General features: G+C 44.1%; 1 protein-coding gene across 4 annotated transcripts; it reads left to right on the top strand.

The window, feature by feature from the left end:
- The first annotated feature begins 7458 nt into the window (after positions 1 to 7458).
- On the top strand, positions 7459 to 17977 carry TMEM14A (transmembrane protein 14A). 4 transcript variants are annotated; one of them, XM_010863015.1, is made up of 6 exons: positions 7459 to 7578; positions 10385 to 10433; positions 11688 to 11772; positions 13978 to 14079; positions 15351 to 15438; positions 17220 to 17826. In XM_010863015.1, the coding sequence occupies exons 3-6, from the start codon at positions 11703 to 11705 to the stop codon at positions 17257 to 17259; spliced, it is 300 nt and encodes a 99-aa protein (XP_010861317.1). In that variant the 5' UTR covers positions 7459 to 7578; positions 10385 to 10433; positions 11688 to 11702; the 3' UTR covers positions 17260 to 17826. The 4 variants fall into 4 exon arrangements, with proteins under 4 accessions (XP_010861317.1, XP_010861313.1, XP_010861316.1 ...); XM_010863011.1 differs by having other exon boundaries at positions 7474 to 7578; positions 10350 to 10433; positions 17220 to 17977; XM_010863014.1 differs by having other exon boundaries at positions 7495 to 7578; positions 10290 to 10433.
- The last annotated feature ends 926 nt before the right edge of the window (positions 17978 to 18903 follow it).

Raw genomic sequence — 18903 nt, 5'->3', positions numbered from 1 at the left:
CTGGCTCCCTCTCAGACTTCAGGTTTCAATTATAATATCCCTTCCCACTCCCCTCTCTCCAGAGTCAGTCTCTAACTCTGAGTCCTATTCTCAGACTCCTACTCTAGGGCTTGACATCTTGGGGGGCATCCCACAGGTCTGCAAGCCTTGTAGTTGTCCAGCCTGGAGACGGCGACAGAGACTTGGGTGGTTTATTGGACGGGGAAATCCTACACAGGTTCCTGGAGCAACAACTCAACACAACCGATGGACAGTACACGACAACAGCCTTTGCTACTCAGGGGAGGAGGAGGCTACCATTTACAGGCAGAACTGACGTCAGTTTCCAGGGACTAATTACGCCCTATAATTAAGAGGACTGAGTATTTATGTGAGTGAAGCAGAGGCTGGTGGAGCAGGGGATGTACACAGAGCAACAGAATAGTCATCTTGAATGGCCTGACCATATAACATCTAACAGATAATTATTTGTGAAATTAATAAATGCTTTCCCTGAAAAATTAATACATGCTTCCTCCAGCTATAAGAGTAGATACCCTAACATTCCTTAGGACAATTTTAGTGACTAATAAAAACTGACTACATTTTTCTTTTGGCCTCACCATGTAGCATGTGGGATCTTAATTTGTGGACCAGAGATCGAACCCCTGCCCCTTGCCTTGGGAGCACAGAGTCTCAACCATTGAATCTCCAGGAAAGTCCTGACTACATTTTAAATTAAACATGCACCCCCATATGATATCTAAATACAGAGACTACAGTGATCAGCTCAAGCCATTCAGGATCTGAGACCACTTTCTAAAGATGATATGTAGGCTACTCATGTAAGGATTCAGTGATCTGTGAGCCAGACCTGACCACTCTTGTTTCACAGCTCTTTTCCTCCTCCACTCAATTCTATGCATCTATTCTCTGTCCCATCACCCATTAGAGACATCTCTACTGCCTTATGTGTCATAAGGACCATTGAAAGTAGATTTTAAAGTCTTGGAGAGCAAGGACCACTCTTTTAATAACAATAGCAAGCACTATTAAGTATTTCCTCTGTACCAGTCAAAATGTTATGTGCTTTCCTGTATTAATAAAATATGCAGTGGAGCCATGATTGGAGCCCACGCACAGCAGAGCCGGTATACATACTCTTCTTTAACCTGGATCTGACACTTCTCAACTGTCAGCATGAGCTCTGGCAAGTTGCCTCAGTTTCCTCTTCTGTAAAATGGGGATGACTCAGTATCAATCTCAGACGGTTAGTGAGAGGATTAAATGCTTAGAAGGTGGCCGGCCCACTAGACTCATTAAATGTTAGTTGTTATCATTATTGTTTATGGTTACGTCAAATATTCTAGGAAACCTCTCAGTCTTGGTTTTAGCACGGAAAGTCCCCTGTTCTCGGCAAAAGTTCAAAATGAGTCTAGAACGCAGGCGTAGGTAAACGAAGGTAAAGGAGTCAGAGGTACCTTGCTCATTCTCCATCGCCTGCCTCTTTCAGAGCCCACCTTAAAATTCCTCCTTATATCCTGGAACTGACCCTTTCCCTCGCCACAATATTTCAGGAACCTGTACTCCTTAGTCTACAGGTCGTAGTACAGAAAGCATTACTTTTTTTGTACATTCTTTTACGCAGACCACCTATCTGTTTTCTAAGAGCAAATTATTTCGTGTCAGACCGTTCTTTAGTCTATCAAGGTTTAAAAAGTCCCGGCTATCTGAACGAAACGAGAGCATCTAGTGCCCCCTGCCGCCTTTCGTAGGTAAGGCACCCAAACAAGAAACGCTCGACTCAGACCGTGACCTTTCGCTTATCAAGTTCTAAATAGAAATCGGTATAAATATCCTAAAATTGAAGTTAAGATTCCCGTTTTATCTTTTCTAGAATTCAATGCCCTGAAATTCATCTGTTTACTTTGCCTATGCAAAAAAAAAAAAGACTCTAGCTTAATTGTACTTTTCTCATTTACCTTTGCTTTCCTTAAATTCGACTGTAGCTGTTTTGACTTGGGGATTTATTTGTACTGGTTTTTGTCTTACTCTTGGCTCGCTTTCACTTCCGTGAAGCCTGAGGCTAAGGCCCGGTTGATGCGTCGGCTGGCGGAGGTAACCTCCGCCGGCTTCACCGGCCTCGGGAACCCTCCGACGCGGCCGGAGAACCCTCTGACGCGTGTAGACCACTCAGCTTTCTCAGACGCCGAACTTCCCCGGATTTATAGAGCGCGCCGTTGGACCCAATGGGACGCCGGCGCACGACTGAGTGTCAGATGAGCTTAACCAATGAGCATGCAAGTTAGGCGATATGGGCCCGCCCACCTCGGCCTTATCAGCGGTCTGCTGGTTGCTCACGACCAAAGAAGATGGTCCCGAGTGTGGTCTGGGCTGTGACCGGTGCCCACGAGCGGGCTACGCGGCGTCCTTACCGGGGAGGGTACAGCTGGATCTGCTATGGGGGTCAGAAGCAGGTCAGGGCGAGCAGCCGGTGGAGACGATGCGCCCAGCCGAGAACAGGCACGGGGCCGCCAGAGAACCTTCCAAGAGCGAGCAGGGCGCGGGTAGGGGCTGGGAAACTCGAGAGTCCCTGGGTGGCCTTGGGCATCGTCCCCAAGCCGCCTGGCCTAGAGGGTAGGAGGCCGGGAGTCAAGTGTGCGCTCGGACTGGGGCTGAGCCAAGTCCTGCCGTGCCCCAGCGAAGACCTCCATCCCCCCGCACGTTCTCCCCTCCAGCTGGGAACGGACTCACCGTGTGACCGCAGTCTCTGCCTCAGGAAGGCCACGCTTCCTGACAGCGACATCTGAGCACAGAGGAAGACAGGGATAGACGGTAGCACTTTGATAAGAGGGTGTCTTACAGTTGTGACCGCCGGCCTGGCCAGGTTGCCCTTTCTTTCCCCTTCCAGCTTGGAGGGGCTGCGGTCTTGAGTTTTGTTAGGGCTTCTGTGGAGTTGAGATCTCAGTAAGGAGGTGGTGTAGCTTTGTTAACTGTCTTTCCAAAATGAAATCTTTCGTCTTCAGGGTGAGTGAGAATGGACTTTTGCTGCGGATTGTGGCTTTATTTGTAATCCTTCCAGTGAAAACTTTGGGAGATCCAGCCCTTCCTTAGCTCGTGGATTTCTAGTAAGACATTCAAAGCTCATGACTTCCTTGTAAGACTTCTTGTGGCCATGTGTCTCACCCGACCTTTTCAGAAAATTATTCATTGGTGACATAAGCTGGGACACCCAGCCTGTCTATTAACTGTCATGTTTTGTATCAGGAGAGTGCTAGTTTTAACTTTTTTTTTTTTTAATAACACTGAGTATTGTGACCATGTTTTCTAAGAGGTCAGATAACGAAAATGAGAACGATTATACTACCAATGCAAGCATTACCCCGTCACCAAAAAAATGCTAAACAATTGTGTTATGTTAACTTCCCTGGTGGCTCAGAAGGTAAAGCGTCTGCCTACAATGCAGGAGCTGCTGCTGCTAAGTCGCTTCAGTCGTGTGCAACTCTGCGACCCCATAGATGGCAGCCCACCAGGCTCCCCCGTCCCTGGGATTCTCCAGGCAAGAACACTGGAGTGGGTTGCCATTTCCTTCTCCAGTGCATGAAAGTGAAAAGTGAAAATGAAGTCGCTCAGTCGTGTCGGACTCTTAAGGAACCCATGGACTGTAGCCCACCAGGTTCCTCCATTCATGGGATTTTCCAGGCAAGAGTACTGGAGTGGGGTGTCAGTCATGGAAGGACTTGTACAGAAGGAATTGGCAACCCACTCCAGTATTCTTGCCTGGAAAATCCCATGGATGGAGAAGCCTGGTAGGGTACAGTCCATGGGGTGGTCAGACACAACTGAGCAACTTCACTTTCACTCTTATGTTAATAGCAAATGGAAGGACATGTACAGTTGGATCGAAAGGGGTGGGTGGTGGTAAATAATCCACACAGAGCATCCTGTACAGTGTGTGGGAAAGACTTTGGGATTGGGCATAGTGGAGAAGGGGATGTGAAAGCACATTTGGAGATTGAATCTGGCAAGTTCAGAATGAGAGAGGTGAGAGCTTCCAAACAAGCCAAAAGTGTTGTCTTTTGGGGAAATGAAATCAGCCTCCAGTCAAAAGTATCAACAGCAACTGCTGAATTAGGGTGGGTGTCCCACATGAACAGACATGCCTTGTCCTTTGGGTGCCTTGATTATTTTATGAAACTGAGTACAGTCACTTTTCCTGATTCAGAGGCAGTGACCAAAATATCCTGTGGTTATATGATGAATTTACAGATGTCAGCAGCTGGGCTGTCACAACAAGCCTGTGGAAACAGTGGGTGGACGTTTTTGAAGAAATGGAAATGAATTCCTACAAATCTAAAAACTTGTCGTTGCTAATAAGTAAAATTCCAAGTATTCCATGTTCAAACATTTGTGTTGAGTGGATATTTAGCTTAATATCATCACATTGGACTGAGCCTCAGTGTCACGTGAGCATGAGACCAGAGCTGCAGGTCAGAGTGAATTTGACTTTTGACCGTGTTTATCCAGTTTTACCACTGCATCAAAGAGAAGGATGTCCTGAAGGCTGCAAGCAACTCAGAAAAGTATTATTGGTAAAGATGACAGAAATAATGAAAATATTCTACTGTATCTTGGGACAGAAAGAAATATGTCATCTTTTAAATATGGGAAATACCTGTTTAATCTTATTCATGTTTTCCTTTTAAAGTTTTGCCTTATGTATTTTATTTATATATTTGTATTTAAAATAACCACAATGTGTCTACTTTAGAGATAAATGGTACACATGTATTGAGATGCTTGTTCAAAATTTGTTTTACTGATGAGCAGAGAGAGGCCTAAATGATAAGTAACCACTTGGGATCTGGAAGAAGAAAAGAATCAAGGACCTGACACAGGCTTTGTCATTTGTTTAAAAATCAACAAGTCCCTTATGATGTTGGTTTCTATCAATCAGTCTCCCAAAGCCAGGATGCCCCTGGAAGAAAGGATACAAACTGAGTTTCTGCACATTTGAAAATGAGGACCAGGCTCAGGATCACAGAGCACTTACTGATGTGCAAACGTTCTTGGAGGTCCTGCATGAACAGCCCATCTGCAAGTCAGTCGGGCTCTCAGCCCTGCCCTTCTTCCCTTCACGTTCACCAGATACAACTTAGGAAACCCCGCATTACTGGGGACTGGGAGTTCTGCAAATCCAAAGGGGCCTAAGGACAGAAATCAGGAATTGGAGAACCTGGATGGGAAAAATAAGTTTCTGTGTTCACCAATCTCTAACTGAAATTTAACATTTGTTTCCATTAGGAAAATAGGAAGCAAACCAAGAAGTACTGGTACCTGTGACTGTGTCATCTCCAGGAATCACAGATATTCACATGCTACAGATACCTCAAAGTATTATATGCACCACTACTTGGAAGTTACGGTAATTATTATACCCACTCCTAGATCCTGTGATTTAATAATGAAGCACATCTTTAGCATAGATTTAAATGTTTACTACTTTAATAACTTTCCTTCTTTGGATAACTTTATTTCAATAAAACTGGCTTCCCTGGCAATCCTTGGATTGTATTTTATCTTGTACATTTCTCCAGGAGTAGTGGCACATTGGAAGTTAAGTCTCTGCTGTGGATAATGAGCAGACAGCTTTACAAAAAAGGTAAAGGTGAATAGATTTTGCTGCACCCTCACCTTGGGCTCTAACCTTCCCATTAGATGGAGTAGGTGGCAGTTGGTGGCATGTAAGCTGAGAGGACAGTGGCCCCTTTGCCTAAGAACTTTCCTGTTCCCACGTGTTGTTCACGTTGCTCTTTTTTTTAGATGAAAATATCTTGAGTAGGAATATCCTGCTTTCAGCCTCTAAGACCTCAGTGACAGGGCTGGAAGGGATCTCAGCATCATAAATCCAGGCTCTGGGGTTCAGGGGTAACTTATTTACTTGAGAAGGGGGATCATATTAGTTAAAGATATTGAGGCATCCCAAGATAATTTTTGGTTTTATTCTGGATAAAGAAAGTGTCCTGGGAGTCTTGGGAGAGAGAAAAAGGGAAGGAGGGAGGAAGGAAAAGAGAGACACACACACGTGGGCGTGCACACGCGTGGGAGAACACACACACAAGGGTGCCAGCATGCACTGGGCTAAGGATGGCATAGAAAGGGATGAGGAGAGCTGGAAGAACTCAGCACCAAACTCCAGGACACCACTTCTCCATCCACATTCCAGCGCCTGACATCAACTCTCCTATGAATCTCCCAGAACCCTGTTAACTCCCCCAGCCCACCTTAGACTTCTCAGAAGTTAGATACAGTTACACTGCTTCCTTGAAGCACTTTTAAACACAAGGAGTAGATTCAGCAAATTTCACAAGGTTTAATTTATATTCTTAGTTTTGTTTTTTTTTTTTTTTACATTTTAAGAAATTCTATTATGCTTGATGAACCCTAGATGACGCTTTCCTGGTGGCTTAGATGGTAAAGAATCTGCCTGCAATGCAGGTGACCTGCGTTCGATCCCTGGGTTGGGAAGATCCCCTGGAGACAGGAATGGCGACCCACTCCAGTATTCTGGCCTGGAGAATTCCATGGACAGAGGCGCTTGGCGGGCTACAGTCCATGAGTTCGAAAAGAGTCGGAGATGACAGAGTGACAGCCTAGATGACAGCCTTCTTCAAATCTGAAAAGCTATTATATAAGGAAGAGGGTTGGAGTTACTGGCCGTGGCCTGGAAGGCAAAACTGGAGTGAGATGAGAAGTTGTAGTCTGGAGTCAGGATTCACAGGTTTATCCCTGGGAATGCGTTGTTCTGGGATTAGACATGAGTTAGTGCCTTTCAGTTCTGGCACTCTGTACCTGGTCCCTTCAGGTACTTAAGCCCGGCAAATCCTGGGTTTTACCAGGATGCTGGTCTCCGCACCACATCTAGATAACGTCGTAGATGGTACCATGTAATGAAGGGTGCTCGGGCTTTGAAACCAGACAAACTCGGACTCTAACCTTTGCACCTCACTTAGGAGTTGAGTCTGTGGAAAACTCCTTCGCCTCTCCGAACCTTAGCTCCCTCCGCTGAAAATAGGGTCAATCTGCTGGAGAGTATGTAAAAGGCCTGCTGGAGAAGCCCCACAAACGCCCCTTAAATGAAGGAATCTCTATACTGGTTAAAAATCTTTTGCCATCTGGAATCCCCGTTACACCCAGGTCCACGCCCAGTCTCGCTCCGTCCGGCCGGGGGCAGCAGGCTCCAGTCCCAGGATCAGGGCCAGGACCGAAAGCCGGGCCGCCGGAGCGAGTGGCCGGATCTCGAGCGAGTGACCAGGTGTGGCCGCCGCCTGAGATGCTACAGCGCCGGCACTGCAGGTGGTACAGCCAAGTAACAATCTCCGCTGCACCGGGAGGGCACCGGCCGGATACCAGCCGGGTAGGACACCGGCCGGATAGGACCCCGGCCGGATAGGACCGAGCTTCGGAGGAAGGGATGCTGAGCATGCGCGTGCGGAGGCGGGGCCGGTGCTTCCTGGAACCAGCAGCCCCGCCCAGTGCTGGGAGGTGAGCTCTCAGAGAGGGAAGGCTCTGACGGCGAGGTTAGCTTCTCGGTTCCAGGTACGAAGTTTTCCCTTAGCTGTCTCCCAACTTTTTTCTTTTCAGCCGCGGGGAGAGCTTAAGGCTGCAGGTGAGCTGTACATCTGGCTGTACCTTGAGATCTTTCTGCCCGTAATTTTCATGCAAAGGTGCAGAAATAGGCAGATAACGATGCCAAGAAACGGGAAGATTTTCCAGGGGGTGGAGTCTCCTCTTCCGGGGATCGCTTCTCTCCTTTTTCTGGGAAGTCCCCGAATTTCTTCCTTCCAAGGTCCTGAATCTCCTACCTGTCCTCCCTCCTCCTTTCCCGGAGCTAGGGAGAGATGGAGAAAGGGGTGGGGCCCTTGGATCATCGCAGAAATGCTTGGTAAGGTTTCAAACCTTCCCAGCACCACCCAGACTTCACTCAAAAATGTCTTTCAAGCCCCAAGGAGTTCAAAGGTAGGTAATTATTGATACTCAGCATATGGAAATGCTTTTTATATAATAGCTTAGGGAGATCTCTTAGTGGGTTCTCCAAATGTTGGAGGGCTAGGGACAAGGCAGGTCCCTGTCACCTAGTTTTGTGCGCTGAGCAGTAAATCGTTTTGCTGCATTGCACCCAAGATGCTTTCTGGCCTTTCCAAGGGGTGGGCACTGCATTCGTGATGGGAGCACGTGATGCATCGCGCACACCATCTTCATTCCCGTCCCCGCCTTGTTAACGCAGCCTCTGGCTTTCCTGTGTGATTCTGAGCAAATCAAACCGTCCTGCAACGGAAAAGGAGCGACAGGGAGAATTGCCTTTTGTTTGGATTTTCGCTGTAAACCCTTACAAGAGTTGAGAATAGATTTCTTTTGGCTCCTTAGAACAACACTCGGCTCCCTAAGGATATGAAGGGCTTTTTCCTGGCAATAGAGCTATACCGAGGGTAGGTCGGTTTCAGAGTATCTTAAGGTAGAAGTTATTCCTGAGTTTAGTCCTCAAGGACCTTGACTGGTGCAGAGGAGAGAGCTCAACGGAAGTGACTCTACATCAGGGCCCCAAGAGAGGATCAGAGAAAAAACTGGGGAGCTTTGAGGAGGGAAAGGAACCAGCCTTCCACAGCAGGTGATCGACTTAAGGAAAAAACTAGATTCCTAAGTTACCACCTGATGATGAGTGATCTCTCTCATAACTTCACCTCTGTATGTAAGGATGTTTCCTGACTGTATGTTGGTCATCTTAAACTGAATATGTTGTTTCCCTGTCTCAGGAAACGGCATCCCCGCTAGTGGTCCAAGCCAGAGACTTATCCCTTCCCTACTCCCCCCCCCAACCCCACTCCCCCACTCCGGGCTTGTTGACTCAACCCCCTGACCTGTCCACCTCACTCCACTCTCATTTCTCCAGGCCAGCCCACCATCATCTCTTGCTTGGCTTATTGCATCAGTCTCCCAGCCCATCTTTACCATACTCCCTTTACAGGGCTTCCAGGAGTAGTCCAGCCCTTACTCACCAGCGCCTGCTCTTTTCACACCCCTTGCACTTCTCTCCGTTTTAAAACCACACCATGCTGCCTCATGCCACTAGGCTTTTGTAGGTGTCCCTCTTCTGCGTAGGACACACTCTTCCTTGCCAGACTCCTCCCTTGCTTTACTCCTGCCGGCCTCAAGGCTCCAGCTGGGTCCCTGCTTCCTCGCAGAATGAAGCTTAGGCTGCCAGCCTGGGAGGGTGAAGCTCCTGGTTATAGGGCCTGTGCCTCTCCTCCGAGGGCTCCCTCAGGCAGCTGCGGCCTTCCCGGTGCTGCGCTGGAAGTCCTGGAAGACCAGGGCTGTGTCCATCAGTGGGGCTTTCCATCTCTTCCTGCTGCCTCCACATAGAAGACACCCAAGAGATAGTCATTGATGTAATTGAGTATACATGCAACTTATATCAGTAATATTATGGTTTGAGTCTATGAATGCCTGCATCATAAATCACCCTGCCTCAGTTGATTTCTCATTGTGCTGAAGTAGTATAGCCCTTGTTCACATCAAGCTTAAAAATGGGTGTAAGAGTGAAAGGGAGGAATCATCATTTGAGCAGCTAATATTTGTTGGGTGTTCAGCGTGTCCCAGGCATGGGTTCTGAGTGCCTTACAGCGTTAACTCATTTCATCACCGCAGCAACTCTGTGAGGTAGGTATTTTTATTATCCCTGCTTTACAGATGGAGAAACTGAGATACAGAGAGATTAAGGAACGAGCCTAACATTACACGTTGGTGAAGCCAAGCATACACCGTGGAATGTGATGGGCTCCTTAAGAAAGACAGGAAGTAGGACTGGACGTGAGGTGCTCACAGGGCTGAGGGTAATAGGTCTCCAGGTGGAAGACAGTGCAACGTGGGCTAAGCCACGAGGCCAAGAAGTGCTTAACCCAGAATTCAAAACTTTCAGGAACTTCAGTCTCACTTGTACGTTCACTCTTTTGGCAGCTAACTTTGTTTTTGGAAGTACTACTGATTAGGAATGAAACTTCTCTGAGTCTGCTATCTTGGTTCTGCTGTGTGACCTCAGGGCTGCTACTTGCCTTTTCTGTGCTTTAGTTGCCTTATCTGCAAAGTGGATAATGATAGTACTTACCTCCTAGGGTCGTGGTGATAATTAAATGAGTTGATACATATAAGGCCTTACAATGGTGTCTGGCACGTGGTAACTGCTCAGGAATGACATCCTTATTATGATTTATCCATGGTTTTGGAACACACGTCCTTCCTTCTTCTATATTCAGCCCCACTGGACCACTTCTTGGGCATCAGCAACCATCCTGTTTTAATTCTTCATCCCACAGACATTGAGAATTTTCCATCGTTGCCTCCTTTTCAGCGCCATCACCTCCTGTGCCTTGGGCTCCCAACCCAGACCCTTCCTCACAGTAAGTGCTAGCTTACCCTCCTTTTCCATTCTTCTGGGCGAGTTTGTTACCAGTTGCTGCAGAGAATTAAAGACCAGGTTAACCTAAATGGCAAACAGTGAGAAAATTGTGAAAATACAAAAAATTCTCATATACCATTCCTCATGTATACAAAGATAATTGTTTTTCCCAGGGAGAAAAATAGAGATGTAAAAAGATGTGCAGTCACCGCCAGGAATCTTAGAATAATAATTAAAAAGAAAAACTCTAGAGCTTATCCTGTCTATTCCCCTCACTTTGGGGGAGTTGGCCTTTTAGGGATGGGGCATGGTCCAGAGTCCAGCAGCCACTAGTGACCAGAGGCCATGTGTCCAGCCTGTAGCCAGCACTCCTTCTTTTACGTCTTGGAGAATTCCAGGCAGGATTTCCATGGAGTTTCTTCGAACTTTTCACCCATGGGTGTTTCAGCTGCTTCTGTGAGGCCTGCAGGATCTCACGGTCACTCAGTTAACTTCCTGTCAGGGCTGCATTGCATTGCATCCTTCAGTGGTTTCCCATGGACCAAGTGTGGGTGTCTCTGCCACCACAGGAGAACTGTCTCACAACAAAGCAAAGAGCACGTTGAAAGGGAATCAGTCAACAAGCACACGTCCTTGTTACCCCTTTCCTGTTCTTAGGTGTGAAGAGGAGCGGGTACAAAAAAGAAAGAATTACAAGATAGAGTTAAGGTCAGGGATGTTAGAAGAGCAGACGCTCCAGACCAGGTGGACGGTGCAGGTGGGAGTGGTTAAGGGGGTTAGGGATGTGGCTGGGAAGGGGCGTGGTTAAGGAGGCTAGGGGTGTGGCTGAGAAGGAAAGTAGGTTCAGAGGGAGATGGTGCGTAGAGAATGTTGGTCGGGGAGAAGGGGGCAAGTTCCAGGCACGGGAGTGCAAAGTGAACATGGCAGGGTCACTGCCCCGCTAGGAGACCAGGCTAACCAGAGCAGAAGTCTTGCTGGGGAGTGGGAAAGGCGTCCCCAACTGAGAGGACAGCAAGTTTTGGCAGACAGGAAAGGAAAATCAGCCTCAGGTGTCTCCCTGAGTGATCTTGAGAGTGATGAGGGTGAGGGGGACGGCGGCTGAGTGTTGGGAGAGGGGGAAGATCCAGCTGCCCTTTTCTTAGTGAACTAGAGAAATTAATTTATATAATTCTGTGGAATGCACATCATTTTTACATACATTTGCTCCCCCAGACTCTTTTTATTTGTAAAATATGTCCCTTCCCCCTTGCTTTAGACTTGAACCTTGCCAATGGACCTGATTGGTTTTGGTTATGCAGCCCTGGTGACGTTCGGAAGCATTTTGGGATATAAGCGGAGAGGTGAGGCCAAACCAGATTTTTCATCAAAAGGACCTGGTGGGAGGTTGTGCTGGGATCATCTGAGGAGTCTATAATATAAATAGGACATGAAGTCCTCAGGTGGCTGAGGACCAGCATGTGGTGGGAGGATTCGGGGAAGGAGGCGGGTTCCCTGCGGCTGGGTGAACAGAGCCTGTCGTTCCAGAGCCTGGGCGTCTGGGTCTCCCTTCATCTGTTAATATCAGTTGCATAATTGACCTAAACTCCTCAGGGCTACTCACTTATTATCAGATGAGTTTGTTTTTTTGTTACATACTCATAGTGTCAAAAGGGCTTCCCTTGTGGCTCAGGCTGGTAAAGAATCTGCCTGCAATGTGGGAGACCTAGGTTCGATCCCTGGGTTGGGAAGATACCCTGGAGAAGGGAACAGCTACCCACTCCACTTTTCTGGCCTAGAGAATTCCATGGACTGTATAGTCCATGGGGTCGCAAAAGTGTCAAAAAACAGAATTATGTTGATATTGTGTGTTGCAACAGAAAATTTGTTCAATACTTAGATATAATATCTGAAGTAGTCTCTTCATCTCTGTCCCAAGATGGAGAAAACACCCAGTTGATAAAAGACTTTCATGGAGAAAAAATGAAAGGCCAAGTTTTCTATTTTAGTTTGTTTAAGGTAAATGCATTTATATAATCACAGTGTCCCAAATTTCTCTTTCTTATTTTTGTAAGAAATTCATAAAATGAAGTTATATTTTGAAGACTGTTTTATTAGTGACATTGGAGGACTTGAATTTCAGGTCTATATGGTTTTGAAAGTTACTTCTTTTAGTGATTTTTTGCTGTTGCTGCTGCTAAGTCGCTTCAGTTGTGTCTGACTCTGTGCGACCCCATAGATGGCAGCCCACCAGGCTCCCCCGTCCCTGGGATTCTCCAGGCAAGAACACTGGAGTGGGTTGCCATTTCCTTCTCCAATGCAGGAAAGTGAAAAGTGAAAGTGAAGTCGCTCAGTCGTGCCCGACTCCTAGCGACCCCATGGACTTCAGCCCACCAGGCCCCTCTGTCCATGGGATTTTCCAGGCAAGGATACTGAAGTGGGTTGCTATTGACTTCTCCGAGTGATTTTTTGAGGTGTGGGTAAAAAAGAGAGCTTGTGTGTGTGTGTGTGTTGGGGTTGCTGGAGGGTGTGGCAGGAGAGGGTTACTTTAGTTATAAGACATCTTCCACTTGTTGCCTGAAGAATTAAGCTAGAACCTAGTGCATGTGGCTTCGGTTTCTGGATGGGTGTGTGTGTGTGTATGTGCATTGCTGTAATGGTTCTTAACCCTGCTGCAATCTGAATTTTCTGTAGATGTTTTAAAAAACAGAGATGCCTTGTAACTGAATCACTTTGCTGTACATCAGTAACTAATACAGCACTGTAAATCAATTATATTTCAATAAAAACAAATGATACATTGAAATCTCTCTCCCCCAAAAAAACCCCAGAGGTGCCTTGACCCTAGAGATTCCAATCTGATAGATTCTAAATAGAGTGAGTGCCTTGAAGTGGGGACTATATGTCTTAGTCACAGTATCACTGGTATGTACCCTCTTGCTCCCTACCCCGGGCAGAGGAAGTCCTCTCTGTCTGTCCCAGTGCCCGGGGCAACACTGGGCGGGTACTGGGTGGGGAAGGGGATGGGTTGGCAGCTGGTTAGCTGAATCAGAGACCGGGTTTTTCCTGTTACTCATTGTGGTCCTGATCCACCCCTGAGTCGTGATGTGTTAAGGCTGGAAGCTTTGTTAATTATTCAGGACAGAACCACTGCTTGGTTTGCAAAGGACCCCCTCTACCTCCATGAGTTGAAAACATCATTTATCTTATTTTTATCATCACAACCTGAGAGTGAAATAATAGAGGCAAAGAGAATAGGGGGAATAAAAGAGGGGCATAAAGAAGTTAGATAATTGTCTAAGATCATGCAGTTGCCATTGGAAGCGCTACTCCAAGGCAGGCTTTATCTCCACACCCATCCCTCCCATTGCTGTGTACTTGGGGTTCTGCATGAAGCAGTCATTTCTTAGAAACTGTCCATGGATAGCTGATACATGATTTGGCAGTTACAGTGCCCAAGAAGAAACACATTTTTTCCACGTGTTGCATATATCACACATTAAGTGATAAAGGCATGTCTTCATTTGCGGATTTTCTATCTGAACCCTTACTTTTTTTTCCCCCTCCAGGTGGTGTTCTGTCTCTGATTGCTGGTCTTTTTGTTGGATTTTTGGCTGGCTATGGAGCTTACCGTGTCTCCAATGATAAGCGAGATGTAAAGCTGTCACTGTGTAAGGCGTTTTTTCCCTGGTTATGCAGAATCAAAGCTTGGGGGTAGCTTTTTAATACCCAGCCCAGGTGTCCTAGGAAATACTGGTGAGTTGGCAGGTGGCAAAATGCTTGTGTGGAGATGGAACGCTATTCTTGTTCCTTTCTACACAGACCCGATCAAAAGTAATGACGTTGCTGCCAGGACTCAGAAGAATATTTCTGTAAAGTTTGTTACTAGGAAGAGAAAATAAAATTAGAAAAAATGAGGAGTTAGGTCTGAATTTTCTGCTAACCCTCCTAAATGCACGTTAGCATGGTTTTTATTATTGTGAAAATATCTAAAAAGAGACAGTCTTGGATTGTTTTATTGAATTTACAAACTGCTTTTAGATCCCACTTTGCCTTAAGATTGAACCTAGAAAAGCAAGGCTGGGCTCCCCTGACTGTCCAGTGATTAAGACTTTGCCTTCTAAGGCAGGGGGTGTAGGTCTGAACTTCTGGTCGTGGCACTAGATCCCACATGCTGCAACTAAGACCTCGCACAGCCAAATAAATAAATATTTTAAAAAATGATACACATATATTGGGCATTTTATTCATATGCACTTAAACAGTTAATGTACTTTATTGCCAGTCATGTTGATTTGTGTATCAGCAAGTGATTTTGCCTTTAAAGTTGTTCTTAAATTGTGGTATCAATGGCCTAGTCTCTTACATAATCTCTCATCATAGTGGTTCAGCTCCTAAAAGGCTGGTGTGTGCTTCTGAATTTGTATTATTATTAGACTGTTGTTATATATTTCGTCTCCAAGCATTCATTTTTTTGAAAATGAAATGCTACAAAATAAAGTCAGCCTTTTCCTACTATTATTTTATTAATCAGGTCTTACTTTAAAGATTCACTTTAGAAACTGATTCTTTTCCTTCCATTTATTGGAAGTCTCCTGTGAGTCTAGGCATACTGCCTAGTATTCCCGAGGAAACTTGGAAAAAATACAGTCCTGGCCTTCCCAGGAGTGTTCTATAAATAGAAATTTAAGTTAGAAAAACACACTTTTTCTTTTCAAGATATTTCAGTAATGGATTTTAACATGCTTGTTTACTCAGAAACCTTTTTGATTAGCTAATTTATAAAGTATTTTGACAGAACACTTTATCTTTTCAAGAACATAGCAACTCAGTACCAACACATAATCATTGTTATATTAGAAAGCTGAAATCAAATCCGTCTGTTTCACAAGCAAGTACTGATAACATGTTTGAGGGGTTCATGCACTGGTCTGTTTTTCAGTTACAGCTTTCTTCCTGGCCACCATAATGGGGGTGAGATTTAAGAGGTCCAAGAAAATCATGCCAGCTGGACTGGTTGCAGGTTTAAGGTAAGAAAAACCTATTTTGATCTATTCTTTCCTCTGCTGTCATTTTGAAGTGCTGAATTTTGAGCAGAAGTCAGTTTTAACTTGAAAGGTCAAAGTAATTTTTATTACAGTCAGCATGACTATAAAACCTTCAAACATCATCCGTTCTGGAGAAGGCAATGGCAACCCACTCCAGTACTCTTGCCTGGAAAATCCCATGGGCAGAGGAGCCTGGTAGGCTGCAGTCCATGGGGTCACAAAGAGTTGGACACGACTGAGCTACTTCACTTTCGCTTTTCACTTTCATTCATTGGAGAAGGAAATGGCAACCCATTCCAGTGTTCTTGCCTGAAGAATCCCAGGGACAGGGGAGCCTGGTGGGCTGCCATCTGTGGGGTCGCACAGAGTCGGACACGACTGAAGCGACTTAGCAGCAGCAGCCGCAGCATCCATTCAATCAGTTGCTGACATTTATGTGCCTGGGAATGTTTTTATCAAATACACTTAGTGTTGCTATAGTATCTGATCACATGTACACAATTACCTTTTTTCAGAATAAAGAATTAAAATCAGCCTCATTTTTTCTCAGGATTTACCTGTCTGAGACAGTAAGTGTATTCATTTAAATCTGATCTCTCTCTTAGAGAGTTCAACAGTGACAGTCTCTCACAGTTACTTTGAGTTTTTAAGGGAGAAAACTTAATATTTTTAAAAAAGATAAACAGGGAGCTTCACATTTCTCTTAATCTCAGTAATTCTTTCCATGAGATTAAGCACATTCCCAAGTAAAAATTTGTGCATAACATTTTAAATTCTTCTTGGAAGCTGCATTTATATGTTGAAAGCTATCAATGTGTTCATTTTCTTTGATGTAGGTTTTCACTTTTGGCAATTTATGCTAAAAAAATAATGAGATATATCCAAAGACTGATGTCTATTGCAACTCTGTGTCTAGTTGAAGATATGATGAACTGAAAAATTAGAAGCAGCTTGAAAATTAACCAGTAAGGAAATGGTTCAATAATTGTTTTGTCCACTTAGTGGAATATTGAGCAAGCATTGCATCTAATATTTTCAAAAACCATTTAGTGATGTTTGAAAATATTAATGACAAAATAGGAGATGAAAACAGAATAAACAACCAAATATAGTGTGATCTCAATTTTTTGGAAGTCTGTGTATAGAAAAACAAGATAGGAAGGAAATACTTCAAATACTTCATGTTAGTAATCTCTAGGTAGTAATGGAATGAGAAGTTTTCTGCTTTCTACTTTTCAATCGAATTTTCTAGCGTGGCTAGATACAATGTTTATGATTTGGAAACAAAAGTGTGATTATACAGGCCTGATTTCTAATGAGGGTCCCGTTCTAATGATGGTACTTGGTGGTGGAAAGTCAAAGTAGGGTTTACAGGTTAAAAAGACAAGACTCCAAGCTTGGAAAGTAGCTGAGATTGTAATAATAACACAAAATTGCCCCTTGCTGAGTTTTTCAAGCTCCTTGCCTTTACTATCTATTGAAAATTTTGTTTCCTAACATTTCTCTTATGAAAGTTCAGCCCAAATTCTCAGAACATTAAATTCTGATTTTTCTCCTTCACTTAGTGAACATTTTTTAAGTGGCCAGTTCAGTCACATCTGGGAAGTTCAAGTACAGGGATCCTGAGAGCATCTCTGGCCCAGGGAGTAGCAGCAGAGCCGCACCCTGGAAGCCAGGGTCTCGTACCACACAGGTTAGGTGGGCATGTGGGCCTTCTCTCGCCTCCTGAGTCACCTCCCCTGGCCTGTCTTGTTTTAATCCAGCCTCTTGATGATCCTGAGACTTGTCTTACTGCTGCTTTGAGAAGCCAGAGAAAGTGAAAACTAAATCTGAGTCGTTCTGCTCTAATGGCCAGAAGCCTACTGTTTGTACTGAAAAGATAAATTCCAGTGTGGAATGTTCAGTGTGGTCTTATTTTATGTTGGAAACTACCCAAGAAACACTGTCGCCTCTAATATGGACACTAGTTTGAGGGATTTTTGTTTTTTTTTTAATAAATAGTTTAACCGTTTTCTAATTGTTAGATTCTGATTTCATTAAAGATATTTTAATGAAATTGTGATGTACATCATAAATTGTGATGTACTCTTTGATTTTCTATGTCATGTTTTATAGATGGTGGTTCCAAATACTCATGTCTGGAGTAAGTTTAAACTATAAACTATAACTTATCAGATGATAGAATGCCCTAAGCGGGCTTCATAGAATGCTCTTGTATCTATTTGTCATTTGTGTTATATTCGATTTTTTTTCCCATTTTAATTGTATTTCTGCCAGTGGTTTTTTTTTTTCTTTAATAAACTTCATCCCCAGCACACTCTGTACAAATATTATGTATTCAGTATTCAAATAAAAGACCTGTTTTAAGCCTGTTTCTCTCATTTTAAAGTCTTCTCTATATCCTTATCATCTTTGATAGTATTTTTCCCAAGGATTCTATTTTACTCCCTTTATAATAACAGAAAATAAATAAAAGTTTAAATGTTTACAATTTGGAATAATAAAAAATATTAAGAAAATATACTGATACATGGCTCCCTGATTGTCATTCCTTAATATTTTATGTTAAATAGTGTTAAACCACTGAGGACATCAGATCACCCTCATTCTATACTGTGAAGATCAACTACAATTAATTAACTACCATTCTCAAAACCAACAGCAAGAAACATCTCTATTTCCAGGGAATCCTGCCATTTTCAGAAGACAAGACAGATGCAAAGATGAAAAAACAAATCTGTCTTCCCCTTATTCACTTACAAAATATTTTCAATATTATTGCATAAGTTATAGGAACTCATTGCAGACAAATCAGAAAATATGGACAAGCTAAAAACATCTGTCCTCCTTACTGACCTTTTTTCTCAGATTGAGCAGGTGTTTAATAGATGTGCATTTTTCCTTGTGGCTATGTCTTAATGAGTAGAAACATGGCATTCGCAAGGTAGAAATTGGGTACTTAATTACGTTTAAAAAGAATCCTGTGTGAGAGTGGCTTGTGTGTGAGGGCGTCTCTTCTTTTTTCCCCTCTAATCTTTGTTTTCACAAAATAAGTTCTCTTTCACACTACTACATATAAAATAGGTAACCAACAAATACCTACTGTATAGCACAGGGAACTATATTCAGTATTTTGTAATAATCTGTGATGGAAAATAATCTAAAACAAGATGATAACTGAATAACTTTGCTGTATACCTGAAACTAACACAGCATTGTAAATCAACTATATTTCAGTAAGTTTTTTAAGAAAAACAATACAACTCCAAATAAGTTATCTCTGGGTCTGCTCGTGATGCCCAGTATTAAGGCTTTCTCTCTACCTCCTCTTCTTCTGTGTCCCAAAACTTTCTCATTTCAGACAGTTGGTGGTGGGGATCCCCCTCTTTCTCTTTCACATATTTTCACCAGCAAAAGAAAAAAAGGGGAGCAGGGAGGAGCTGACAT

Source organism: Bison bison, unplaced genomic scaffold, assembly GCF_000754665.1.
Source record: "Bison bison bison isolate TAMUID 2011002044 unplaced genomic scaffold, Bison_UMD1.0 scf7180017864487, whole genome shotgun sequence".
NCBI classification, from domain to species: Eukaryota; Metazoa; Chordata; class Mammalia; order Artiodactyla; family Bovidae; genus Bison; species Bison bison.
This window is presented reverse-complemented; position numbering and strand designations above follow the sequence as displayed.

Excerpts from the sequence above, each read along its gene's own strand:
- TMEM14A (XM_010863011.1), top strand. The coding sequence starts at position 11,703 with ATGGACCTGATTGGTTTTGGTTATGCAGCCCTGGTGACGTTCGGAAGC. Across the intron at positions 11,773-13,977 it reads TTTGGGATATAAGCGGAGAG|GTGGTGTTCTGTCTCTGATT; the intron begins GTGAGGCCAAAC and ends TTCCCCCTCCAG. Across the intron at positions 15,439-17,219 it reads GGACTGGTTGCAGGTTTAAG|CCTCTTGATGATCCTGAGAC; the intron begins GTAAGAAAAACC and ends GTTTTAATCCAG.